The sequence below is a fragment of the Podarcis tiliguerta genome, assembly GCF_965153285.1.
Source record: "Podarcis tiliguerta genome assembly, chromosome: 5".
NCBI lineage: Eukaryota > Metazoa > Chordata > Lepidosauria > Squamata > Lacertidae > Podarcis > Podarcis tiliguerta.
In genome coordinates, this window is record NC_139538.1 from 67,550,209 (window position 1) to 67,578,027 (window position 27,819).

Consider the following 27,819-nt stretch of genomic DNA (forward strand, 5'->3'; position numbering starts at 1 on the left):
TTTTTTTATATTGATACGTACTGAGGGGGTGTGGAAGATTGTGGTTCTGGGTTTCCGCTTTGTGCATACTTTTTCAACCATCGAAATGCATCCAGTTCACATATTTATTCATAGTTTGGGAAATTATGATAGTGTACAGGGAAAATATCTCTGTCTCAGATACTTGGAAAATATTTCAATCGTCTTGTTTGCTTGTTGGTTATTAAGCGTGACTCCCTTCCCAAAAATGGAAAACCACATTTCTGTTTTACATATGATATGGTAGTAAATAATGATATCATGTAGTCTTGGAAGAAGAAAAAAAACCCTACTAAATTGGTCCACTTTAGAACTCTCTGTTGTCTGTTTGCATTTAGACAGCTAAGGGAACAGACTGGGAGGAGGTCCTACAGGGCATGTGTATTACCTCAGTGTTGTCTGAGGAAGGCCTGATCTGTGCTCAGCAACTGAATTCTTGGCTTCCTTTGTCCGGTGTGTGTTGCTTGTCCCTCAGCCATGGCTATAGGCCCCAGAACATTTTTTAAGGCGAATTGTGGGAAAGGGGGATGGGGGTTTGAGGGGTTCACATGGAAACATTTTACGGGGTGGGTGGGTTAGCCACCATTACTGTAGGAGCAACTGATCTGTGCATCTCCGTGTGGCAAAGAGTGTGGCAATAGGGTAATAATTGATGTAGGGAAATAATTTACATACATGTGTGTGAGAAGAGAGGGAAAGATTTATCCTCTTTCTCATCCGCTCCACCAGTGATGGTGCTGAGGGGTGGTTCGGGAACCTGATTCATGTTCCTTTGGACTTTTCCCTCCAAAATGACTAGTAGACATCCAGTTTCTCTGTGAGGTGCAAATGTGTTTGGATGTGAACGTTTTCCTTTTAGCTGGATGAATTCCACCCACTCTTTGGCCATTTGTTGAATCTGCTGAATGTTTGCGGGATGTTTCATGGCTGATGAACTCCTAGTGGGAAATCCAGCTGTTCTCAGTTCCACTTGGTGATATCATCAGCACCATCTAGCTTTCTGCCTTTATTTGAACATTTTGTTTATTCAAGATTGGTCTTTTATGGTAACAGAAGATGTTCCTTCAGCACCTGGCACTGTAGCAGAGGGGCAGAACAGGGAAAGAGGGGAAATTATTAGCAACGTTTACACGTTGCTACTGAGAATATTTCCCCCCCAATGTATTTGTTTGTTAAATATTTATCTCCTGCTACATCTCGACTTCCTTTTCTGTAGAAGACAGCAATCCCTCCTGTAATCTTTCAGAAACATTTTCATGGGTGTTTTGAGATAGGCAGCAAGGGAATGAAGTCCAGCACAGGGAGGGCTAATCTTTATTGCACAAATTCTTAATGTAAGGGTAGTTGGGGCAAGTTCTCTTTCAACTCGGGAGTAGCCAATGTGTTGTCCTCCAGAGGGTGTTGAACTACAACTCCCATCAGCCCTGACCATTGACCATGCTGGATGGGTCTGGCCAGAGCTGGAATCCAACAATCTTTGGGGAGGGCACAGCCTTGACTATCGCTGCTCTAATATAACAGGTTTTCCCTCGTCCAGTGATGCTAATGGAAGATTATTCTCACCTTTCTCCCTTTGCAATTCCCACAGTGCATGCTAGGTTCCTGCTTACAAATGGAGGACTCCTATAGAGACATACTAAATGTGTATCAGGTCAGGGAAGAAGAGGCAAGGGGGGGGCAGTGAAAGAAGCAGAAAGAAGAAAGAGTTTTGGTGAGACGGCATACAAGTCATTCCATGTTTACTCAGCATTTGATCCAGGATTGATGGCAGGAATTTGTTTGCGTGTGTGTGAGTGCGAAAAGTGGAAAGATGTAAACCACCACAGAAATTTCTATCGGAAGGTGATACAAAAATTTGTGTTTGTGTAAGTAAGTGAATAAAGACTGGGCCCTATTTGTATCTCATATGCATAAAATGTTTCTTGGATAATATTTTCACAATGCGCCCTTTCTTTTTATCAGTGTGTCCCAAGCTTGCGTCTCCAGCTGCGTTTGGACTACAATTCCCATCATCCTCAATCACTGGTCTTGCTAGCTAGGGATGATGGGAGCTGTAGGCCAAAAATAGCTGGAGACCCAAGCTTGGGAAACACTGGTCTACATTACCCTTTCTGCTGTGCAAGATGCCACTTTGCCAGTGTGGTGTAGTGGTTAAGAGCGGTAGTCTCATAATCTGGGGAACCGGGTTCGCGTCTCCGCTCCTCCACATGCAGCTGCTGGGTGACCTTGGGCCAGTCACAGTCTCTCAGCCCCACTCACCTCACAGAGTGTTTGTTGTGGGGGAGGAAGGGAAAGGAGAATGTGAGCCGCTTTGAGACTCCTTTGGGTAGTGATAAAGCGGGATATCAAATCCAAACTCCTCTTCTTCTTCTTTGCGTGACACCATTGGTGGATAAGCCATTATTATTATTATTATTATTATTAGTAGTAGTAGTAGTAGTAGTAGTAGAAATAAATTAATAACCTGCCCTTCTTCCCACACGAGCCCATTATAGGGTGATTTCTTTATTGTTATTTATGTGCTAAAGCAGCCTTATGTGTCTTTGCGTGACAAGATACCAAGCTACCATGTCCTGAGAGGGAAACACACTTAATATCTTTTCAGCCTAGGGTGGCCTCTTTGCTGCTGCTTCATTTGTTCTATTAGTTTCTCTCACAAAGGCCCCAGTCACCTTCCTTACAACTAGATTCAGACCAAGGGAAACCAGGTCAAAACCGCAACTCAGGTAGAAATGGGGGTTGCTTTCTACACAAGTGGAGCTGAGTTTGTAGGTAATAATCACTGTGCTGCTTTGAGGATGAACAAGGTGAGGGTTGAAGCATGCTTCATACTCAGAACGTGATGCATACTTTTTAACCTGTGGCTGTTTTTGTATTCCTTCCCCTTCCCCCTGGCTCCCTAGGTAGATGAAATTTACCACGATGAATCCTTGGGGGTCCACATCAACATTGTGCTAGTTAGAATGATCATGGTGGGATACAGACAGGTAAGATAATAGCAGCTTTTCTTTCTAATGCAATATGTGTGCAGGCCTGTGTTTTAGGCAGAGAAAGTAAGAAGTTTGCAAACCAGTTTACATGGGTTTTCTGTACTAGCTGTTCTCTAATTGGCCAAGCGTTAACATCCCTCGTGCCAGAAATAATGGGTGCAGAACCTTTGGCCATACAGGTGTTATTGGACTGCAGTACCCATCAGCTTCAGCCAGCATGGCCAGTGGTCAAGGATGATGGGAGATGTAGTCCAAAAACTTCTGGAGGGCCAAAGGTTCCCTAGTCCTGCTCTTCTGGGTAGATTGGGCATTGGGGAGGTGGTAGAGAGAACAGCAACAGATTTAATGGAAATCTGCACTTTCAGAGAACTGACATGTTGTAGCCTTGGAGGAACTTATCACTTCAGGCCACATGTAGGGCATCTAATGTGTTGGCTGTTATCCATATTCTTAAAAATAGAAAGGAGAGGAGAGGACTGAGCAAACGTAGGGCTCAGATGCTAGGGGAAGACTTGATAAATGTGGAGATGGCTTGTCAGTCTTTTAATTGATCTCCTTCATTTTCTGTCCATCCATCTAAGTCAAGGTTCATAGAATCATAGAATCATAGAATCATAGAATCATAGAGTTGGAAGAGACCACAAGGGCCATCGAGTCCAACCCCCTGCCAAGCAGGAAGAGTCCAACCCCCTGCCAAGCAGGAAGGTTGGCTAGTCCTTTTTAGGCCAAGGGCTGCATAGATGGTCAGCCCCCTCTTTGAGGATCATATGGGTGTGGCCAATGCATACTTGCACATGAGTCCATGCATGTGCACATGCGCACTCGCGCAGACACACACACCTCGCTCACTTGTTCACTCATCACACCTACAGGCCACCTACAGCATATGCATCACCCATGAAGAACTCAAAACACACGCACATCAAATTTACAGCTGAGGGCTTTCCTGAGTAAAGAGCAGTTACCGCCCCTCTGCACTGCAGCCCTGGAATGACGATGGTCAGTTGCTTTTTGCTCATCACAGGCTGAGAGTTTTTATCTCCCCATCTCAGCTTCGAGCGCTATAGCACTGAGGTTGGGAGATAATGCTGTGGCTTCCAGGATTCGGCCCACAGGTTAGCTACCTAAATGTTGTAGGGACTTGTCTCCACGGAACAGCATGTTTTGAGTTGTTTTACGGGGTTTTGTCACTCATGGAAGAATTCCTTTTTAGGTCTCCATTTATTATTGAGCCGCTGACTCATTATGAGAAGGCAAATTTCCAATCAGCTGCAAGCCTCATGCCATATTTCTGACTCAAGAGTATGATTTTTGAACTAGAGTTTCTGAAACAGACTTTATGAAGCCCCACTTTAAATTCTGGCCAGGCTCACTCATCCTGAATGAATTTCTCATTTCCTCGTTTCCTGTAGTCCATCAGTTTAATAGAGCGAGGGAACCCGTCTCGGAGCCTGGAGCAGGTCTGCCGCTGGGCCCATTCTCAGCAGCGCTCGGACCCAGAACACGCAGAATACCACGACCACGCTGTGTTCCTCACCAGGCAAGACTTTGGTCCCGCAGGTATGCAAGGTACTGTATTTATCTCGATCAGGTATGTGCAGTTTGGTGGACACAGGAGAGAGCCTTCCAGTTCAAAAGCATTGTCTGATGACCTTCTGAAGAGCTTCCTTTTACTGATTGCCCTTAAAGTTTTTAAAAAGGCTTACAAAAGTTGGGATTTTAAGAGGAAAGATGGAAGACAGATATAAGTATAGTTCATCCTTTTGAATTGTTTGTGCATGCTTCCATGCATGTATAGAGGTAGCGCTAATTCACACTTGCTAAATGCAACCCCTTAGTTATACAGTGTGACCTCCTGGGTGCTTGATTAACCCCTTGCCACCCAATTTTTGTATTCTTGGTCAGGGATCAAAAGTGGGTTTGTTGAGCCTCTGTTGCAGTCTTTCTCAACCTGTGGGTCCCCAGATGTTGTTGAACTACAACTCCCATCACCCCTTGCTAGCAAGCCCAGAGCTCAGGGATGATGGGAGTTGTAGTCTAACAACATCTGGGGACCCACAGGTTGAGAACAGCTGCTCTATTGGCTATGGGATTTTACATGACTTGGCTGGTGTCAAGCTGCGCCCATCGGCACTTCATTCAAGAATTTAGAACAACAAGCTCAAACTGCAGTCTTCAGAGAGCACTTAAAGGAAGGGCAGTCCAGCAAACTATATTTGCAAGGGGGTTTCCAAAATCACGTGAATGTAGAGCCTGGAATGGGGGGGGGGGGCTTGCAGAGGAGGAGCCCCAGAGGGGATGCTTAATTCCTTCTTCTCTGGAAGTGCCACTCCCACAAGTTGATCTCCTCTGCATTCTGGTCCTGGAGTCTGTCTTACAGGTGTGGGAGAGGAAATAGTGTTTTCTTTAATGGGGGATTTGAAGGAGAAAACTGGTGGTTGAGGAAGAGGATTACTTCCCTTGCAGTTTCTCCTCTACAAATTCAATCTGCCCTGCATTGGCATGATGAGAGGTTGGTGTATTGGGAAACTCATTTGCCCCCTTCTATCACGTGGCTTTGCCCTAGAGCAGGCATAGGCAAACTCGGTCATCCAGGTGTTTTTGGCCTACAACTCCCATGATCCCTAGCTAGCAGGACCAGTGGTCAGGGATGATGGGAAATGTAGTCCCAAAACATCTAGAGGGCCAGGTTTGTCTATGCCTGCCCTAGAGGGTGGAGGGAAAGGGGGAAGGATTTTGCACACAAAACACATAATTGGGTTTGATAAGAGTTCAGCATGTGATTTCCAAATTCTAGGTTCCTGTAAGGCAAGGTAAAACTATAGGCTGTTTTAACTCCATGCCTTTGTATCTGTGATTGTGCAGTCTGAGATATTTTTTTTGTAGAAGAAAAGTCATTTGGAATAGCAAAGCGACTGAAACTTGGCCTAAAAATATGTGTTCATATTTGGCTGGTGTTTTTGCTGTAAGCAAAAGAAGTGAGGTATTTGAAAAGAATCTTAAGTATTAGCCTATGTTGCTGCTTTCCCCGCCCCAAGAACAAAGTTTCTGCAACTGTGACAAGTCAACATTTGTTCCTTGTCTGCAATGCGTTTGAGTCCAGTAAACAACACCTAACTTGGACTTCTAACTCTCCTGTCTTCGGAGGAACTTCTTCTTCCACAGAAGTTCTTACTCATTGAAGGGTTTATTTCAGTTATTCCAGGAAGACTATTAAATTCAGATGGCTCCAATTCTGATGGTTGTTTGAGAAATAGACTTTAAGAAATAGAGCAAATTGCAATTAATTCACTGTGTCCGTTGCAGTCTTTATCTTCATGTTCATTAACATTTAGCATGAGTGAACTCCAAAATATTAGAATGATGAAATTAATGAATCGAGTTATGCTCAGATCGTAAAAACCATTCCGACAAAATAATTTCCAACAACCAACAGTTGCCTTTCAAGTGTTATAAGCGGAATTCACGAATGCGAACGTTTTAAAAAATAAATTCTACAGTGTTACAGCTTCCCCTCCAAATTTATATGAAGGCAGGTCTGTGTTTATTGGCCGAGGGAGCTGGCATACAGCTTCTGGGTCATGTGGCCAGCATGATTAAGCTGCTTCTGGCGAACCAGAGCAGCGCACAGAAACGCCGTTTACCTTCCAGCCGGAGCGGTACCTATTTATCTACTTGCACTGGTGTGCTTTCAAACTGCTAGGTTGGCAGGAGCAGGGATCAAGCAATGGGAGCTCACCCCGTTGTGGGGATTCGAACTGCCGACCTTCTGATCGGCAAGCCCTAGGCTCTGTGGTTTAACCCACAGCACCACTTGCGTCCCTTAAAAAGGCAAATAAACCTAGACTAATTGGTCTGTAATCTGACAGGCTTCATTCACTTCTGTCTAACGGGGGGGGGGGGGGGGGAGTTAGAGCTATTTGGGGCAATATGGTAGGACATGCTTTTCGGTGAGAAAGCCCAGGGGATGTACGTGGTTTTCAATAAAACGCATTTCCTAAGTATGACAGCTATTGTTGTGATGGAGAGTGTGAGGGATTCTTAAATGAGAGTGTGACTTATATTTTCCTCTTATATTTTCCTCTCGTTTTATTACCCTTAGTACAGTTCCACCCAACCGTTTAGTTTATAAATACATTTCAGCACGCTCACATTTGCGCTTATAAAGCCCAGTGCCTCATCCATTCATTTTAATTCTTCTGCTTCCGCTGGGTATCTCTGGAATGAACACCATGGGAAGATCTCGCCCAGTGCACTGAGGTCAGGGCAAGTCTCAAGCTCCATGGGGGTGGGGGGTGGACGGGTGGACGCAGCAACTCCATAATGTTTTGGCTCAGCACAGGGATACAAGCCAAGAGAGGTAGTCAGCAAAACTGAAACGGTAATTAAAGTGCGCACGCTGGTGGCCCGCCTTCTCAAAAGGGGTCTAACGTTGATCCTGCTAAAACCATTTGCTTTAATGGAAGCTGCTCTGGGCCTTTAAAGCCAATAGCTATGCAGTGCATTGTAAACGAAAGATCAAAGTTACAAAGGTGGCCATTCATGACTTTGGCAGGGGTCCCTGACTTTCCAGTTCCATTTGGCAAGCGTGCCTGCTTTAAAATGCTGAGGCCTCTGTTTGTGCAGAAAGTAGTGCTCGGGGTTGTGTGTGGTAGGTTTTTTTTTTTTTTAAATCATGGGAAAGAGACATTTCTGCCCCCACCCCTCCATAGCTGTTTATGTGAAGTTTCTATGGCAAAAGTAGTTCGATAACAGCCACCCTGTGGAAGCGTCTTGTGTTGGTTTTGTGTTGTTGTTTTTTGCATGCCACAGTGGAAATCATAGGCTCATAGAATATTATAAATGTAGCATTGGAAGGAACCCCAAGGGTCATCTAGTCCAGCCCCCTGCAATGCAGGAAACCTTTTGCCCAACTTGAGGATCCACCCCACAACCCTGAGATTTCAGAGTCTCATGCTTGACCAGCGTTGCTAAATGTTATAATTGGATCATATCAATGGTCTGCATTGCGCCATTTCTCTTCCTTTTGTCTCCATTCTGTGTTGAATCCATTTATGGGGATAATAGCCCACTTGACACAGGGTTGGGCAGGAAAAAGGTACAAATTCTCCTCCTGTCTCCAGAAGGAAACAGGACAAAAGTGAATGGCGGTGCTACCTGAAAGCACAATCTGATTGGTCAAGGGGCATTGCCATTAAACCATGGAAAGAGTGAGGAATGTAAAGTGTCACACACACAGAGAGATATGTTAAATTTAGGCCTTGGCAATAGAAGCAAAGATGACTTCACTGGAAATGAAGTCTGTACCCTGCTGGCTGCTCTCCAAACACTTGGCCAGCTGAGGTATGTGGCAAAGTCTTTTGGGTTTCTGCTTCTTCCTTGGTCGTGTTTATTTCACCCTCTTTGTGTTGTAGAACAGCCGGCATTTCTGTTGAGTTTTTCCTGTCTCTTGACTATGTGATCCAGTGCAGAATAAGAGGATAATGGCTTGTCACTGATAAGTGTTTTTTTTAAAAAAGCACAGATTCTGTGAATGTAGCTGTTGCCTCTTGGGAGAAGCTGTAATGTCACTAAACGAGGGTCGAACCATTTTTCTCAGGGGCCAGTAAATTTCAGGATTGTGGGATCTATTCTAAAACAAAAGAAAACAAAACACCAGAGCCCCCAAATCTACCTGTCCAAGGCATTTGCAAGATTGTTGTTTGGGATGGAGCCAGTCGCATAATGGGAAAGAGAATTAAATGCCTGTATTCAACATCTCAAAAGTATCTAAATGGAGAAAAATCTGTATCGAGGGAATCATTTTTATAGCTATTTTTTAAAAAAATGAACAAATAAACTTAGCAGCACCACTGCATGCCATGCCATATACAAATAATGCACAATAAACATCTAAGCCAGAGACAGAGAACCTGTGGCTCTCCATCTGCTGCTGGCCTGATCATTGGGCATGTTGACTAGGGCTGTGAGAGGAGTTTGAAGCCCAGCAACAGCCAGGAGGAGAATCGCAGCCCTCACCACTCCGATCTAACCAGTCACTAGGTGCTAAATGCCAGGAACTGGACCTTATGGCATTTGATGACAGATCTATTGAGAGTTTGACCCTATTTCCCATTAGCCTATTTCAGGGATGGCTGGTGTACAAGCTTAAAGATCCACAAAATTGTTATACGGCTATGAGGTGCATATCACTTTACCTCCCACTCTGTTCCTTGCTAATGGTCCCCATTGCAAGCCTGCACAACTTGTGGCTCGTCAAACCAAAGGCAGCTCATGGTTGTACATTTAAAGTGGCCCATCAGAGAGTCAACCAACGTCCTGCTTTTGCTACCTGCCTCAGGCTGCAGAAACAGAGGCCTTGTCAAGCATGGAGAAGGCCCCCACAGTACATCCTTACTGGGCTGCGTCAGTGGCGTAGCGTGGGTTGTCAGCACCCAGGGCAAGGCAAGTAATTTGCACCCCCTAACCCGTGGATTTGCGCCCCCTAACCCTAACCCCCAGATGTTGCGCCCGGTGCGGCCGGCCCCCCCTGCACCCCCCACGCTACACCACTGGGCTGCGTTTGCCTTGGCATTTAGTTTCTGTTAGTTTGTCTGAATGCTTTCCCTGCTGTGTCATTGCCACAATGCCGATCACGAATGTATGTGGTGGTGGGTAAATTACTGTATGTGTGTGTGCTGAGATTTAAAACAATTTTTGCATTAGTTAATGAATTTTGGAAACAGATTGGTATAGAAATATTGGGAATTGTGGGTCAGAAGGTGGGAATATCTAAATTAATGGTTCTTATTAGTCTAAGTAGCACCAAGTTAAAAACAAAAGAGGAATGTAAATGGGTAAAATTGATGGTAACTGCAGCCAGAGTAATTGGAAAAATGCAGAAGAGCTAGGGGTTAACCAGTGGAGGAAAAAACTGAATAATATTTTAATTTTAGGATATCTAACAGTGAAGATACACAGAATGAAAGGGTTTAAGGTTAGTGAGAAAGAGGCGGATTGGTTTGAGAAGATATTGGATTATTTGCGTAGGTTTGAACAATTTGGGGCAATTAAAATGTCAAAAGTTAAATAAACCTTGTGGATGGAGGAGTGTTAACGTATATAAAATTGTACATATGGTCGATTTGAATATGTTGTTATTGATTATGTATACCCAATGTATCAGCCACCTGGGGGGTTTCACTGTTTATGTTTTGGTTGTTGGTAAAAAATAAAAAATTTAAACGTTTTTTCAAAAAACAACAATTTTTGATTTTAGGACCTTCCAAGCATATATGTTTTCATGAAATCTGAGTGGTGGAACTTCTTAAAACGATTCATTTGCATTCCCGGTGAAGCTCACGTCCCTCCAAAGAGAGCTGGGTGTGAAATTTGATGGAAACAGCTCTAGTACTTAATTCCCCCCCTTTCCTACATGCCCCCCATCCCTGTCGTGGTTCGTTTTCTCTCCCTTATTCCTCTGCTTTGTTCCAGGATATGCTCCTGTCACAGGCATGTGTCACCCTCTGCGCAGTTGCACCCTCAATCACGAAGATGGCTTCTCGTCGGCATTCGTGGTCGCTCATGAGACTGGACACGTGTAAGTCGTCGGGGCAGGTTTCTCACTGGTATCTCTGCAGTGATTGATGCCTGGGTGCCCTTTGTTTCAGCTGCTCTTAAACGTTTGCTGGCTTAATGATAAATTTTAATGCCATGCTCTGGGCAGAAACATCCCCCGCATCTTTTGATGTTGATTCTCCGACGAGTCTTTCGACCTTCCCTTTTTGGGTAAGATTGTGGAAGTGCTCGTCATCCTGCAACCTCGTTAGAGGACATTAGATAGCCTGGGCCTGGGCCAGCCAATTGCTGGCAAGGTAAGGGAAATGGTACACTCCTGATCCCCGGAGACCATTCAGTAGCTTCTAATGCCACTGACACTGATGGCTGATGACTCAGCTATGGAACCTGATAGGCCCTTGTGGAACTCATTCCTGTAAGGGTAATCACAAAGAGAACTCATGAGATGTCATCCACCATATGGTCAGAAGGTCTCTCTATGGACGTACGCAAATTCTGGTCACAAGTCCAGTTCAGCGCATATATTTGGGCTTCTGCAAACATGGTGTTGAGTGAGGTGCTCCCATGTTGTTATTTAATTTCTGTGACCTAGAAAGGTGTGGGTCACGTTGATGAGGGACACTGGCTCCCACCAGGTCTGTTTCTAGCCATGGGAGCAAGGGGAGGGGGGTGAGTCGGAAGTGGTAAGTCGGAGCAGTTTAAACATAGTTAGGATTGCTTTAACGCCAGTTTTGTACATGTGGCAAATAAACAAATAGGAACTGAAGCAGTGGCACTCAAACTTCTGCTGTTCCATTATTCACTGTTTCATATGCCTTAGTGCTTGGGAACACCACTTACAGACTTTTTAAACAGGTTAGGTATGGAACACGATGGCCAAGGTAACCGATGTGCCGATGAAACCAGCATGGGAAGCATTATGGCGCCACTGGTGCAAGCTGCCTTCCACCGTTACCACTGGTCGCGATGCAGCAAGCAAGAGCTGAACCGATACATACAGTAGGTCTACGTTGTTGTTGTCATGGGCTCTTAAGCTATTCTGAAATTTTGTTTTTGTCTTCTATGGAGAGAATGAATGGGTGAGGAGGGATGCACACTGAATGAATAGATATTAATAATTCCGTGTTGAATTAAGACGGTGAAATCCAATCTAGAATGCCCAGCTGTTTAGGAGAACAAGGACCTGTGGGGTATCTGAAGAAAAAATGCTAAAGTGGCAAGGAACCTAATAACCTTGAGCATGCTTTCTTTATTGTCTTGCATTACAGTTCTTACGACTGCCTCTTGGACGACCCTTTTGAGCACAACTGGCCTAAGTTGCCAGAGCTGCCAGGAATCAATTACTCCATGGATGAGCAATGCCGCTTCGACTTTGGTGTGGGATACAAAACATGCACAGCTGTGAGTATAGGAACCCTGTTGGTAGGGGGTCTGCTGCTACTTTCCCCGTCCTGCTCTTGTGTAAATGAAAGGGATGTCCCACATACTCGCTTTTGGGCTGCCGTGTGGCCCCTGGAAAGTTGGCCTTGGGTGAATAAAGGGTTAGGCCACCCCTGTGATAAATAAATCATAGTTTACCATGTCTTGCCCCAGCTTCACTTCTCCCCTAACAAGAGAAGAAGCAACACTCTGCAACCTCTGCCTTAGTAGCATTAGCCTCCAAACAAACCATGATTGGTAAGCCAAGAACAAAACCTTGGATTCTCGTTAAAAGTTGTTTGGACCTAAAGCTAAGCCAGAGATGTTTGTTTGTTGCTCCTTCTGCTAGGAAGGAGCGAAGCAGGAGCAGTCTCTGCACTCACGGTAATGGTGTCAGGATAGCTGCTGCTGTTGAAAACTGTCCTGAAATCTAGCAGGGTGGCATAAAAATATTTGAAATAAAATAAAATAAAGGGTTTGTGTGTGTGTGTGTCTTAGACCCATGTAGGCTTGGATTCCTTCAAAAACAGAGAAAATCAAGCCTTTTTAATGTGGTTTTGAAAGTACTTCGACATACATAATTTAGCAGGTGAAGCTTTTTCTTGTGTAAAAGAATAATGTGATGGGGGGAAAAAACTTCACTTGCCTTAAGTTCTGTATTTTCAGTAGGGGCAGTGCAAAAAGTGACATTCTAACCTCAAAGTTTCCTCATTTAAATAGATGGTTCCCTGGGTGTTATAATACAATCATACACGATCCTCACTAAATTGTAAGCTGAAGTATTGGTGGGAACAAGCTACTTGCACTTTCTGTTGGCTTAAATGTACAGAGTGAGTCCTTTCTTTGTCTGCATTGTATTTTCCTTCTTCACAGTTCAGAACCTTTGACCCATGCAAACAACTGTGGTGCAGCCATCCTGACAACCCCTACTTCTGTAAGACAAAGAAAGGACCTCCCTTAGATGGAACTGAGTGTGCATCAGGCAAGGTACCCATGCTCTTGAATCTGATACTGGACGGTTTCATCCTTGGCAGAAGGCTGGCGTGTTCCACCCCTGCCCAAAGCCTTTTGCACAAAGCATGTGGGCACCCAGACCATGCCTTGTTATAGGAATATGTAGGGATTGTGTGTATCTCTTTGGGCAGCATTACGCAGGTACCTTTTATTCGCCTAGAACATTAAAATGCTTTGTGTATGTCCACACCTTTGCCCAAAATTGGCAGTGGTTGAAAACAACAACCAAGCCTGAGATCTCGGTAACGTTCTGCACCTTGGAGAATAGCTTCCTAAGATTAGTACAAAAGTACTTGAAGGAATGTGGGTGGCGCTGTGGTCTAAATCACAGAGCCTAGGGCTTGCCGATCGGAAGGTTGGCGGTTCGAATCCCCGCGACAGGGTGAGTTCCCGTTGTTTGGTCCCAGCTCCTGCCAACCTAGCAGTTCAAAAGCAGGTCAAAGCGCAAGTAGATAAAAAGGTACCACTCTGGTGGGAAGGTAAACAGTGTTTCCGTGTGCTGCTCTGGTTTGCCAGAAGCGGCTTAGTCATGCTGGCCACTTGACCAGGAAGCTGTACGCTGGCTCCCTCGGCCATTAAAGCGAGATGAGAGCCACAACCCCAGAGTCATTCGTGACTGGACTTAACTGTCAGGGGTCTTTTACCTTTACCTTTTTGCCATGGACTTATAGAAAAAGGTGAATGGAGGCATTGATCAGGAATCTTTCACCTCTCCATCCTCCACCATGAAAACCATTATGTTTGTACCTACATGCCGCTCATTTACTCGCACGTTAACTTAGCAGAAAAGTACTTCACTTCTGTTATGCTGACGTGGTTGTTTCCATGTAGGCTGTGTTGCCACTCTTTCTGTCATCTTTTCTCCCGAGAAAAAGATGGTCCAGAACACAGCAGCAAGACTTGTGTCAGGAGCTAACTCCTGGAAGCACCAGCAACTGTTGCTGCTAGTTTATTTACAGGCTAAATTCTTTGTGCTGTCAAAGCCCTATCATGACCAGCTTAGAAATAATCTAGAGCAGGGGTAGCCAATGTTGCGCACTCCAGACATTGCTGGACTGCAGTTCCCATAATCCCAGACTATTGGCCATACTGGCTGTGGCTGATGAGAGTTGCAGTCTTACAGTGTCTGGAGGGCACCATGTTGGTTACTGCTGTCTCAGGGAATACCCCACCCTCTGCAACACAGAGACTAGTTGAGATCTCTAAAAGAGATGATGCTCTTGAGTCCACCAACATTGGGCATGAAGTTAAATGCCACTAGAAAGCAATATATTAACAGTGATGGCTCTTGGATCATGAAACTCCCTCCCCAGGTGAGCCCACCCAGACACGTCCCATTGCAGTCATTTGACACCTAGTGCGAAGAAGCATTTGTTCTGCCTGCCCATATGTTTCTAAATCTGGTTCGGTTATTTTCCAGTGCTGTCAACTGCTGGCTTTAAAACGAGACTGTTAAAAATCAAGCTATTTTATAAGTTTCATGATTCTTGCTTTAATTCTGTTGTATGCCTCTTTGAGCATCTTTTGGTGGAAAAGCAAACTCCTAAATTTAAATAAAGAGCAAATGCATACGTCTAACGGTACTGGTACTTGGTCCAGCGCCGACTGTTACTTAGGTCTGCATTGCTCCACTTGGTAACTTGTGTTTGCCAAGGCTATGCTGGCCTTACTCTGGTGGTCTCCACAGTAGAGTACGATGGTTAGCTGTGCAACCTTAAATACTCAGAGCCGCACATCAGGAAATCCTCACTACCAGCAGCTCCCTGGTGTATGCCCACTGCATTTCTAGCAACAAGCATTGGGTGTTTGCGCTTTGTGTTCAAGTGCAGTCATGGAAAACAGGAGGTTCATTCCATCCCTTCCCATTCCGGTCTTTTGAGCCGTTCCAGTGTAAATACTGCGAAGTTCTGATGTGGAAAAATCAAGGGCAAGGACAGGAACGCCGACCTCAGTGTGGTTTCACGTTTGCAATCTGTGCCAGGGGGATTAGCTTGGTGCTGCAGAGGTGACAGGCTTTTGTTCGTGAATACACTGTGCCACCCAGGCCCCCTGAGACCTTTCTTTATTACTTTAAGGTTTCGTGACTTCACAGCCGTCACTGTCCGCCTGACCAATGAGAGTGGGAGAAACAGATTCCGAACCCTATTGTAAAGCCGGGTGCTTCCGTGGCTGTAGAACTGATCTCCTCACTAACACTGGACAGTAATGAAGAGGCAGGTGTTCAGGTAACCCCTGTTTCTTCTCCTGTTCCAGTGGTGTTTCAAGGGTCACTGCATCTGGAAGACTTCAGAACAACCGTACAGCCAGGATGGCAGCTGGAGTTCCTGGTCCAAATTTGGTTCCTGCTCCAGGACTTGTGGGGGTGGGGTACGCTCCCGCAGCAGGAACTGCAACAACCCACCGTAAGTTTGGCCCTTCCGCTAGGAGCGCCATTTTGGGAAATCGCATCTGGCAGGGGACAGAAGGGGCCTCTCTTCCTTCTAATGCATCTGGGTCACTGAAAAACAAAAAAGGCAGGAGGAGAGTTAGGGGGAAATCGTAGGTGAAGGAACAGTAGAACAAGTCATAAATGAATCGCAATAAAACAAAGCAGAAATTCATCTAGTAACAACCGAAACATGTGATCTGTATCCTTGAGCGATATTTCAGTTGCTGGGTTTACCATTTTATGCCACAGATATGAGCTATCTCATATGCATGGTTCTATATTTAAAACTTAAATGCATTGCTTAGTTGGACTGAGATTCTGGCAGTTTTCAGGGACCGCACTCTGTTTTACCAATCATCATCATCATCATCATTTATTATTTATACCCTGCCCATCTGGCTGGGTTTCCCCAGCTACTTTGGGTGGCTCCCAACAGAATATTAAAAATAGAATCAGACATTAAAAACTTCCCCAAATAGGACTGCCTTCCAATGTCTTCTAAAAGTCAGATAGTTGTTTATTTCCTTGACATCTGATGGGAGGGCGTTCCACAGGGTGCATGCCGCCACCGAGAAGGCCCTCTGCCTGGTTCCCTGCAACCTCACTTCTCGCAGCAAGGGAACCGCCAGAAAGCCCTCAGTGCAGGACCTCAGTGTCTGGGCTGAACAATGTGGGTGGAGACGCTCCCTTGGGTTTGCCCGAGCTTCTGATGCAAAAATTTTGGTGCAAAGAAAGGAAAGTGCTAAGATTAGAAAGCATGGAAGTGAATGCAATTTCTCTTTAAGTTTTTTTTGGGGCGATATGAATGCAGGGCTCCCTAAACAGCAGCTTGCTTGTTTTCCAGCCCAGCCTACGGAGGGCGCCATTGCCCAGGTGCCACGTATGAGTACCAAGTCTGCAATACAGAAGAGTGCCGTGGTCCCTATGAGGATTTCCGTGCCCAGCAGTGCTCCAAGAGGAACTCTTACTACACCCACCAGAACTCCAAGCACACTTGGCTTCCCTATGAACACCATGATGGTAAGGCTGGTAAACACTGCTGATCCACCCTGAATTGAGAGCTTACTGAACTGGCCTGACTTCATACGCTAGGAGAGAGATCAACTCACTCTTATCATCACTGTTGTTTCCACACTAGCTGAACATTTTAGATGTGATTCATGCGCAGGCGCCTCCGCCTTATGTGCTCCCTATCCTCCCAAGTGGCTGAGAGGAGCAGTTTGAAAGCTTTTGCTTTTAGTTGGCTACAGTTTACTGTGTCATTTGAACCTGGAACTGTGGTTATTGCAAACTATGGTTAGCTTCAGCAAGCCAGCTTCAGCAACCACAGTTTGATGTTGCCTCCTGCCCCCCCCCCCAATTTTCATAGTCAAGTTTTTGTTAAAAATCAGTGTATTAACATATATAATCCAGATTTCAAATTTGTCATACATTTCTCTTTAAATTTTGGCTTCCTGCCTTTCCCTCCATGCTGTTCTTAATCCCATCCCATTTACATATTGCATTCTAATAATCATTTCACCTAACACATTTTCTTCTATTTAATATATTATCAATCTTCTACTGATTCTCATATTTCAAATCCTGTTTGCGATTTCACCTGATTATAATATTCTTTCACCTGTTCCAAAAAGGGCTTCCATTCTTCCGTGAATAGTCTGTCATTTTGGTTTCTTATTTTTGCTGTTAGTTTTACCAGCTCCACAGTTTGATGTTGGCTTTCGAAGTTAACCATGGTTGGGGTTGTTCACCGCAATCGGGCAGTGCAATAGGTACCACTCCAGCGGGAAGGTAAATGGCGTTTCCGTGTGCTGCTCTGGTTCACCAGAAGCGGCCGGCTCCCTCGGCCAATAAAGCGAGATGAGCGCCGCAACCCCAGAGTCATCCACAACTGGACCTAATTGTTAGGGGTCCCTTTGCCTTTTTATTCTTTAAGTCAGAGCCAAGGTCCTCCTATATGTGTATCAAGAAAAGTCTTAAAATCTGTTTCAAAATGGAGGATATGAAATGCACCCCAAACCTGCTAAGCTCTTTCACAGGCAAAAGTATGGTACACATGTGTTCTGTGACCTCCTGATTTAGATGCCCTATGGGAAAACATTTGGGATAGGGATGTTTGACTAGTACAGAGCAAGAAAGTTCGCATATGGTACTACAGAATGTTGGGCTTCAAGAGGCACTTAAATCCCATTTGGATAGGTGGGAAAAAAGCTTTCCAGGAGCAGAAGGCAAGGTGGACTTCAACTCAAGAGTAGTTAATGTGGTGCTATGCAGATGGCTCACACCAACCTCCCCTCCAGCAGTTTTTTTTGGGGGGAGGGGGGCTCACCATTGACGGTGGTGGCAGCAGATTTTATCCCCCTCCACTCCCTGAAGCAAAGGGTGTTGTGTGTGTTTTGCCACTGGCAAAGTGACAACGGCAGCTACTGCGTGTGTAGCCTGGTTGCCATTTTGCATCCTCCACAAGGTCTGGACCCAGCGTCATTCTGGTGCATTGTGTGGGGGAAATGGTGGAGAATATCCAGAGAAAAATTCTGCAAATTCTCCATTTTCTGGGAGGGTGAGGAAAATAAAAAATAAACCTCTTCTGAGAACATCGGATCAGCCCTATAAAATCCTGTTGTTTCACTTTTGTCTGAAATCCACACACGTAGTACCAAATGCCTCTGTGTGTTTGTTTTACTGCAGATGCCCAGAAGTGTGAGCTGATTTGCCAGTCTGAGGAAACTGGAGACGTGGTATTCATGAATCAAGTTGTTCATGATGGTACAAGGTGCAGCTATAGAGACCCATACAGTGTCTGTGTGAGGGGAGAGTGTGTGGTACGTAATTTAACTTGCTGGTTCATCTGTTTTCCTATACGTTTTGTGTCAAAAGGAAGAGCAGAGGACAGCTATTTTTTGTTGGTTGAACTTTCACAGATTTTGGTAGATTTTTCTGGAATGGGATTGAACAGGGCTTTGCCAGATGTCCTGTAGTTTTCATATTTGTTTCCAAAGTAGCACATTTAGTGCACCAAAGGCCCCACCTTATAGTAATTTCAGCATCCTTTCAATTCTCCAGCTTCTAGGTGCCATTTTCCTTCTCCTTTGCCCATGTAATCCTGAGATTCATTTACCAACGCAGCTTTGAATCTCGTCACTTGAGTTGACGCACATGATTTTGTCATGAGTGTCTGTGATGGCATTGACAAACCACATGGGCAGTCATAACCCATAGGATAGTTTTATAACCGGACTTTGTGAGGTTGAGAAAAATGGAAAAGGGGAACAAGGAACAAGGGAAGCATCAGAACAAGGCAAATGTGTTTGTGACAAGTGCAGAAAACTCGCCAAAAGTGATAGGGTTTTTTTTGATGTTCACAAAATAGGAAACTTGAGTAATTTCAGCTCAGTCTTAGTTTAAAATTCATTTCATGTTGCCATTTTGGTTTGAAGAGATATTACCTACGGGACCACCTCTCCTGGTATGTCTCACAGAGAAACTTACGGTCTTCAAAGAAAAACATCTTGAAGGTCCCAGGCCACAGAGAGGTTAGGCTGGCCTCAACTAGAGCCAGGGCTTTTTTGGCTGTGGCTCCGATCTAGTGGAACACTCTGTCACAAGAGACTAGAGCCCTGCGGGACTTGACATCTTTCTGCAGGGCCTGCAAGACAGAGCTGTTCCACCAGGCCTTTGGCCAGGGCACAGCCTGACTCCCTCCCTCGGCAATCTTCGCGGAGCTCTGGCCCAATGGTTGCCAGTGGCTTGATTTGAATTAATTTTATAATGAATGATTTTAGAGTGTTGTTTGTGTTGTACTTTTGTACTGTTTTATTGTTGTTAGCCGCCCTGAGCCCGGCTTCAGCTGGGGAGGGCGGGATATAAATAAAATTTATTTATTTATTTATTTATTTATTATTATTATTATTATTATTATTATTATTATTATTATTATCAAGTCTTTGTTGTTTGGGTCTTTAGCCAAATTTCCTCACTGTTATTTAGGTTGCATGGAAGGGAATATCCCTGAAGGAATGGGTTTCCTACAGCCTTGCAAAGCAGGCCTATGCCTTGCCATTTTGCAGAGGGGGAAACAATCCACGAGAGATCGTACTTGCTTGAGGCCACCCAGCAAGTTCGTAACTGAGCAAGTGGCTTGAACTTTGCTCCCACAAACCCAGAACTCCTCACCAGACAACCGCACTGGCTTTTTGTGTGTTTCTGCTATTCATTCGCACCACACACAGTGCTGTAATTGTGGTGATTGCAATAAATCCTCTGGCTTACTATTTCAGTATTTATAGCGCGCTGTTCAGTCGCCAAAGCTGAGCTTGCTAGATATAGAATAAAACACTGGACAATACTGATTGCTTCCAGGATAATAGGAAGATTTTGGTTGAGTGTGGTGTTGCAAGATCCAAAGCAATTTGAATACCATTACACCCACACCAAACATTTCCTAAAAACACTTGGGATCATAACTTTGTTTTAATGATACTGGTGATACATAGACTCTATCTAATCTGAAGCAAAACTCTACCTGTGTATGTATTTTCTCTGTGTTTGTGTTTTTCTTCTTCTTATGACAGCACGTTGGGTGCGACAAAGAAATCGGCTCCCTCAAACAGGACGACAAGTGTGGTGTTTGTGGGGGTGATAATTCCCACTGCCGGACGGTGAAGGGGACTTTGGTCAAATCCCCAAAGCAGGCAGGTGAGAGTACGAAGACAAACTTCTCTCAAAGGCCGGGGGGCGGGGGCGGGCAAGGACCTAGAGTGCTTCCAAGACAGGGTGACTTTTTAAATTTTCCTTACAAGCTATATAGGCTGCCAAAATTCGCAGCAGCCCTTTCCCCACCTCTATTATTGGAGGGGAAAACTATTTATATTGGAGTTAATGTGAGCTGTATCTAGTGTGATAAACACTGGTGATGGAGTGTATCTATATGACGACATGCAGAGTGTGCACCAATGAACACGATCAGCAGGGAATTTCTGGATGTTGCCTTCCCAGTAGCCATAGTCTCTGAGTGACTGAGGATATGAACTCATCCGAGGGATTCCATCCATTTGTATATATTGACCAGGCAATGCGCTGAACATCCTGTTTGTTCTCTAATTTTGTGTATATTCTCCAATGTCATTTGAAAGCTACATGGGTTGAAATTTCCTGTTTATGCTCTCCATCTGGGCATATTCTGGTGTGTGTGTGTGTGTTTCTTATACACAAGTACAAATTTCCTTATTCAAAAAAATGATATAATTGGCTTCCTGTACTCAAGATCCGCAGAACTGGATTGGATTACTCAGTCCATGGGGGACATCTCCATTCACTTTCAATGTGGTTTTGTGCCGGAGGTGTCCCCAGGGTGTCAAACACATACTTAAATAAACATAGCTGTAGCAGAAGTCAAAAGAGAAAAATACTTGTGTGTGTTTTTCAAAGCCTGTTATTTCCTGCAGCTTCAGAGAGTCTAAAAGCGAATGTTTCGTGGAACTTATCTCTGACTGTAGCTCTACCCATTTTTAAGAATGGTTTCTTTTCTTCGCGATTTTCAGTGGGTGCTTTGAAAATGTTTGAGATTCCAGCCGGCGCCAGGCATGTGCAGATTGAAGAGATGGAGCCAGCAACCCATACAATTGGTAAGAACCGAAAATGGGTTTAGGTAGACAGGGTCGATTTTGCCTGACACTCTTTACACAAAGGTCTTTTTAACAGTTTAGTTCTCAAGAAGAGCTTGTTAAAGACATTTGCAGGGTTCAGTCCAGTCAGCATTAAAGCACTTTAAAGCCTTGCTCATCTGAACAGGAGAAAACAAACTAAAGATGTTTAACTCTCTCAATGAAATAAGTGGGGTTTTAAATTTTGGCTGGATCTCACTACCCCCCTCCCCCATCTCCAGCAAGCTAACTTTGGGTATTAGGCCACACATTGCTAACACCACATGTCAGATGCACATTAGTATTTATAAAGTTGTTTTTCCTGTTTCTCGTCCTGTGCCAGCTTCATTAATCATTGTGTGTGTGTGTGTGTGTGTGTGTGTGTGTGTGTGTGTGTGTGTTGTAAATAAGCATCACAGGCTTGGCTTGTGTGTTTGTATATGTTGTGTACTCTGAGAAAAGGACTACATGGGAGTATCTCCTAACAAACAATTCTTCACCGAACTCAAAATATTGAGGTGCAAAACTTTACAAAGTAAGCCTATTCCAGATCAATTGACATAATACCCACCGGGCTGAAGGGCTGTTCCACAATTACTGCACGTGATAAGTGCTTAATCTGGAGTAAATGGCAGGCTAGTCCATACCCTGGTCTGAAACTAAACTAAAACAGATTCCCCCATATTTATCTTCATTTCTCTTGTCCTTCACCTTTCTTTCCTGTTTCCCTCTGTTCTTTCAGCATCATCATTACACAACTATTAAGCCCCTTATTAGCCCTTCTGAACCTGACAGCTTTTGTAACACGTTGCAGCATCACAGTAGACATTTTTAATTGCATTCCACCAATGTGCTTAGTAACGTGATATCAAACCTCTATTATGATGATGATGATGATGATGATGATGATGCAAGGAAGTGTGGGTGGCAGGAATTGATCAATTGGTAGATAATGTGAAGCAGTAGTTTCCCTCCCTCTTGTGCGTCTGTCTGCAGCTCACGTCCTGCTGTCTGTAAAATCTGTGAGACTTCTGGTGGAATTGGCTGTGATCCTTTATTGCTGCTCACACAATGCTCCTCTATGCGCTGTACAAACTTGGAGAGGTCCAGACTAGAAGCCAAATCTCTCGTGCTCATAGGGGGAGAGGAAGGGGAAGAGAGAGTATATCCCCCCCTTTCTGTTTACAAGCTCTGTTAATTCAGAGGACGACTTGGAATGCCAGGCATGATTTAAGTGTGCCAGCTGATTACAAACCAGCCGAGCAAAATGAAAATGAACAATAAAGAAGACGGAGGGGAGATAGATTGGGGTTTTATTTTCTACCTTTGCCCAAGAAGAGAGGCAAACGTATTGCAGAAGGTCTAGCTTTAAAAGAGTACTCTTTTTACATTGCAGCAAAATGTCCGTCATACTGATGGATGAGGAAGTGTGCAGAAGGAGAGCCGTTATATTGCAAGAGGTCTTGGCTTGTGCGTGGGTGTTTTGCATGTCTGTATGTATGCATATGTGTGCAGCAGCAGGTTTTGCTTTCATTGCGTCAGTATCCCAAGCACAGCACTCCTCCTCCCTCCATAGGAGCAAACAGGAGAGTCGTAGAATCATAGACCGGTAGAGCTGGAAGGGACGCCACTGGAATGGGAACAAAGCTTGGTTCATGATTACCCCGGCTGCCTCCCTTTCTCTGCACCCTGGGGCTTGTTTCTTAGTGCAGACTTGGAAGACTTTTCAGCCCCTCGGCACTCAGCGTGATTTAGCAAATGGATCCAATTTTAAAAGTTATCTTAAACCATCTCAAAAAACGCCATCCGTGCCAAATTATTTTATTGATTAGTAAATTGTATAGCCTGCTTTTCTCCCAATGGTTCCATAACATAATTAAAACACAATATAGTAAAAAGGTAAACATAAATCAAGTATGCACACTACAGGGGAACTTGATCCCCTTGGGAAGGGGCGAAGTGTCATGCTTCTTGCCCTGGAACAGAAAGAGAACCTACCCAACTGACACTGACACAAAACCCCCACATACATACACTAAAAAGAAAAGAAAACAGGCTTAATTGCCTATTGCCCAAATTCTGCTGCATGTAAAAGGACGTTGATGAGAGGAGATGACCCTGTGCACTACTTTCCCCCACAGCTGTTAAGAACCAAGCCTCTGGCAACATCATCCTTAATCCCAAGGGCAAAGATGCCAAGAGCAGCACTTTCCTGGAGATGGGCTTGGAATGGGAGTACGCCATTGAGAACGGCAAGGAAAGCTTGAAAACCAGCGGGCCCCTGCATGAAGCCATCAGCGTCCTGGTGAGTCCTGGAGAGAGATAGATGCATGCATGCATGTGTATGCTCAACAGCACATGTGCAGTCTCTCCCTCCCTTTTGCCCTTTAAGCCTTTTGCTCAACTGCACCAGACAAAACTATTTCGATGCATAAACTAATTCAAGAGCACTTCACGCAACCAGTGTTGTTTGCAGAATCCATGCAAAAAATAGGAAAGTTGGCATTTCCCTCTTTTGCACATGAGAATGAGAGAGAGAGGCTGGGTTCAGGTTGAAACACAGCTGTCCTTTCCCCTTCGCCTTCCATTCACTGGGCCACACCTGTGCCTTTTAAAAATTTCCGCTGGAGTTTCAGAGGGAAAAAATAGCCCTATTATATTTCCCCTTATGAAATTTAGCATCTTATAAAAGACTTTAGTTTGGCTTTAGCCCTTGGGAGCCTGGATCTGGTAGACCCAGCAGAAAACTGAAGAACTGTGCGCACAACTATACATTTGTGAAGACTTGTGTCTTCACAAGTGGAGAGGTCATTTTGTCTCTCATTGCTCTTTCTTCCCTTTCCCTGCATCCTAGGTCATCCCGCAAGAAGATGAATCCAAGAGTAGCTTGATGTACAAGTACATCATCCACGAAGATCTCCTTCCTGTCATCGGAAACAACAATGTCCTCCTGGAAGAAATGGACACCTATGAGTGGGCCCTTAAGAGCTGGTCTCAGTGTTCAAAAGCTTGTGGAGGAGGTATTTCCCCTTCCCTGCATTTCTTGGTTTAAGTGCCTCGGATGCACTTCCAAGTGTATGGAATGCTCCTTGCTTGCAGAGGTCTGGTTCTATCCCAGGGCTGCATGCATGAACTGACTCTTGAAAAGCAGTGTTTTCGAGGTGTCCACTCTATGGTACTTCATCCATCACTTTTGGTTTTGTAGTCAGTCTTTCAAGTAACGAACCTGCATGTGTGAAACCAGCTGTTAGCTGCTGTGTTTGGAAACCTTGAGAAAAATAAGAGTGCCTTCCTTGTTGCAAGCTTTTGACAGGTTTTATTTAGGTGTTTGTTTCCATTGCTTAGTGTTAAACATGAATTCTTTAAAAATGAATGTCTACGCGAGTGGAAATTCTGGTTCCAGCCTAGGAATGGCATGTTGAGTGTCACTTCAGCCCAAATCAGTCCGCTTTAAAAGGAGCAATATTTTTTGCACACTGTTACTGGCACTGCAGGGAAAATCAGGACATCCCCTGGTACACATTTAAGTGCTCTCACTTCCTAAATCTTGGCATCAGTCATATGCTGGGATTGCTCCCTATAGTTTCTTGATGTTACCAATACGAGAAAAGGAAAACCCTAGGCAATATTAATATTCTTGCGTTTGTGAGGCAAGTAAGCTGCTTTTAAGAGAGCATGAATTCAAACTTTAGATGGGGGTCACAGTTCTTCTCAGTGCCCCTTTTGAAAGGAAGTGAAATAATAAATATTGAGCAGATCAACACAAGCTTCTGTTCAGAGCATTTAAATACACAAAGCGGGTTTTGAAAAGCCAGGGCAGAACTTGCTGACTCAAGCCTGCCCTGCTAACATTGGAGTGGCATAAACTGCATTTCCAGGCATATGTCCTGGGAGCAGATGATGACGTCCACCCCACACACCCCAAGTTGTGTTGGTGTCTAGGGTTTGATATCTGTGTTGTTCTTTACTGGGAAGGTGAGTAACACATCAAAGCAGCTGCCTTGGTCCTCCCCTATCTATGTTTGTCTCAGCAGATAGTACCAGAAATATTGCCCCACCCACGCCCACCCACTCACCCATGCATGGAGCTGTTGGATTCTGACCTTGTTCAGTTGCACTTGAGTCCAGGGTAATGGATCAGCTCCGCACCTTACAAGGAGGGATTGCGCTAGGAAAACTGGCTAGGCTAGAAATTCCCTGCGCAAGGCAAGGGTTGCAGCCTGCATCTCTCCAAACAAATGGAAATACTTGAGCGAAGGTGCTCTGATCTGTAGACACTTGTATCATAGACTGGGGTGTTTTACAAGTAATCACTGTGCTGCCTTGGGGTTGCCAAGCAATCACAGTAGGCTGATTTGCGGGCCATCCTACAAAGTGAAAGCCAAGCCTGAAAGACCGAAGCTGCCGATTACACCAAGACCCAGCGTCCGTTTTGTACTGCGTTTGCGATGCAGAGTGCTTCCTGCACCTTTGCTTCCTCAGAGCAGTAAGGAGCTAGTGGTGGCAGCAGCTGTGTAGTATCCATTCATTCATTCATGTGATGCAAAGATGTGAATGGGAAGCAGAAGTCACACACATAAATACTGTAGTATATTGAAGTCCGTTTTTCAATGGGCACGTTTTCTGTATGGCTGTGCTATCTGTGTAATATGGCTGTTCAGTGAAGTGCCCTAGTATGCAAATGAGCATGGTGTGAAAGCGGAAACAAAAATGGGGAGGGGAAGGGGGAGGATTTCAGCTGCCTCAATGAGCCTGTGTTAGCCAGAGACAGAGGCGGGAAAAGAGAGAAGTGATTTTATCAGGTGGCATTCATCCAAAAGTAGTTTCTTATGCCGCATGGAAGTTGCCTATCTGTCCCTGCTGGGCACTGTGACACCAGGATTCCAAATAGCTCACTTGCACTATTTTTTAACGTATTTGTTGCATCATGACACTTTTTCAGTGTCTTTACATAGGGCTCCCAGGCTATCTCCATATATCTCCATATATTGTCTGGACCTATTTTCCACTTAGTTGACAAGAGTAAAGTACATCAGGTGCCTTCAGACCATTTCCTGGACCCCCCAAAAGCCTTGAGCAATCTAGGCATACTGGTTCCTTCATAGCTGTAGTTTTGCTTCTGCTGTTTTGCAGGAATACAGTATACCAAGTATGGTTGCCGGAGGAAGAGCGATAACCGGATGGTGCACCGGAACTTCTGCGATAACGGGAAGAAGCCAAAACCCATCCGTAGGAGATGCAACATGCAGGAATGCACCCAGCCTTTGTGAGTGATTTTTTCATTCTCTTAAAGTTCCAGGGGCCAATTCACACAACCATTTTTGAGGTGCAGAACTCACCTCAATATTACCACGGTATCGTGGTCTTGTGAAATAGCCATATGTAATAAAATCTCAAGTGAGTGAAAAACCATTGAGATCGCTCTATTTATCCAGAATGCGGCAGCTAAACTGGTGACTGGAAGTGGCTGCCGAGACCATATAACACCGGTCCTGAAAGGCTCCTGTCAGGGAACTGCCATCAGTGCCGGAGGGAGAGAGCAAGATCCAGAGGGATTCCAGAGAGCGTCCAGGGATCAGGAGAAGCAGCCCATCTTCTGGGGAAGAGAATCAGCGTAGCACCAGTGGAGAAGGGGGGCAGATGGGGGAAGCGGCGAGGCGGTCCCATGACTCCTTGCCTGGGACCAGCGGGGAGAGTAGGGGTCCTCCGTTGCCCACGCCCTCCTTGCACAGAAGGCTTTCGCACAGAGAGAGTAGGAGAAGACTAGGCGTCAAGGAGCTTCTTTGCTGGAAGAAGTTTAAGAAACGCCCACTGACAGATTCTGCCAGCGATTGAATCAGCCACGGGTGAGTGGCTGTCCGGACAGAAAAGGTTCACTTTGGCAACCCAGCCAGGTGTTTGCACCCAGCCGGGGAGATAGGCACCTGCTTACACACGAGCAACCCCTAGAGCCATTACAGCTCCCAGTACATTTCCTAGCACAATTCAAAGTGTTGGTGCTGACCTTTAAAGCCCTAAATGGCCTCGGCCCGGTATACGTGAAGTAGCGTCTCCACCCCCATTGTTCTGCCCAGACACTGAGGTCCACCTGCGAGGGCCTTCTGGCGGTTCCCTTGCTGCGAGAAGTGAGGTTGCAGGGAACCAGGCAGAGGGCCTTGTGGAACGCCCTTGGTTTTCTGCAAAGGGAATTTGTTTTGTGAGCTTGTTCCTGCAGGCTGAAGTGGCTCAGCCCAGATTTATCCCGTTCAGTGGGAACTGATCTGACGAGTCTTTCTGTTAAGAGTGTCTGGTTTTGCTATTCTCTTTTCAGCTGGGGGGCTGAGGAGTGGGGGGCCTGCAGCAAGTCCTGCGGCAAGCTGGGAGTCCAAGTCAGAGTGGTGCAGTGCACCCAGCACCTACACAATGGCACAAACAGGACCGTGCACACAAAGTACTGCACAGGAGACAAGCCAGATGCACGCCGGCCCTGCAGTCGCGTCCCGTGCCCTGCCCAGTGGAGGACAGGTGCCTGGTCTCAGGTAAGGGGCCGCCGCCACTTGGCTACTTTGCCACAGCCAGCATTTCAGTGCCCTAAGCAAAGCAAGGAAAATATTGACCCTTTGCATCACGGAGCACCTTGATTTGACCCAGAGCCCTATGACGTGCCAGAGCACAGTGGGACTTTTTGGGGAAGGAACCTTGGGCAGCTGCCTAATGCCAAGGCAGAACAGTTGTCCATCTAGCTTGACATTGTCTGCACTGATGAACAGCC

The 27,819-nt window shown here is 45.2% G+C and overlaps 1 protein-coding gene across 7 annotated transcripts in view; it reads left to right on the forward strand.

Annotated features, from left to right (window-relative positions):
- ADAMTS14 (ADAM metallopeptidase with thrombospondin type 1 motif 14) overlaps positions 1 to 27,819 on the forward strand; it is a 75,507-nt gene that overhangs the window by 35,471 nt on the left and 12,217 nt on the right. For 4 of the 7 annotated variants that reach the window (XR_014511593.1, XR_014511594.1, XM_083441378.1 and 1 more), the window contains exons 5-19: positions 2,922 to 3,005; positions 4,421 to 4,577; positions 10,482 to 10,587; positions 11,421 to 11,564; positions 11,834 to 11,966; positions 12,858 to 12,971; positions 15,252 to 15,400; positions 16,271 to 16,446; positions 18,115 to 18,248; positions 19,998 to 20,121; positions 20,967 to 21,050; positions 23,210 to 23,373; positions 23,923 to 24,088; positions 26,202 to 26,334; positions 27,379 to 27,586. Coding sequence is in view for 5 of the 7 variants with exons in the window: in XM_083441378.1 (XP_083297504.1) it covers positions 2,922 to 3,005; positions 4,421 to 4,577; positions 10,482 to 10,587; positions 11,421 to 11,564; positions 11,834 to 11,966; positions 12,858 to 12,971; positions 15,252 to 15,400; positions 16,271 to 16,446; positions 18,115 to 18,248; positions 19,998 to 20,121; positions 20,967 to 21,050; positions 23,210 to 23,373; positions 23,923 to 24,088; positions 26,202 to 26,334; positions 27,379 to 27,586 (2,076 nt within the window). In the remaining 2 variants the exon portion in view is untranslated. The remainder of the gene's footprint in view (positions 1 to 2,921; positions 3,006 to 4,420; positions 4,578 to 10,481; positions 10,588 to 11,420; positions 11,565 to 11,833; positions 11,967 to 12,857; positions 12,972 to 15,251; positions 15,401 to 16,270; positions 16,447 to 18,114; positions 18,249 to 19,997; positions 20,122 to 20,966; positions 21,051 to 23,209; positions 23,374 to 23,922; positions 24,089 to 26,201; positions 26,335 to 27,378; positions 27,587 to 27,819) is intronic. The other 3 variants (XM_083441377.1, XM_083441379.1, XM_083441376.1) reach the window with 1 other exon arrangement.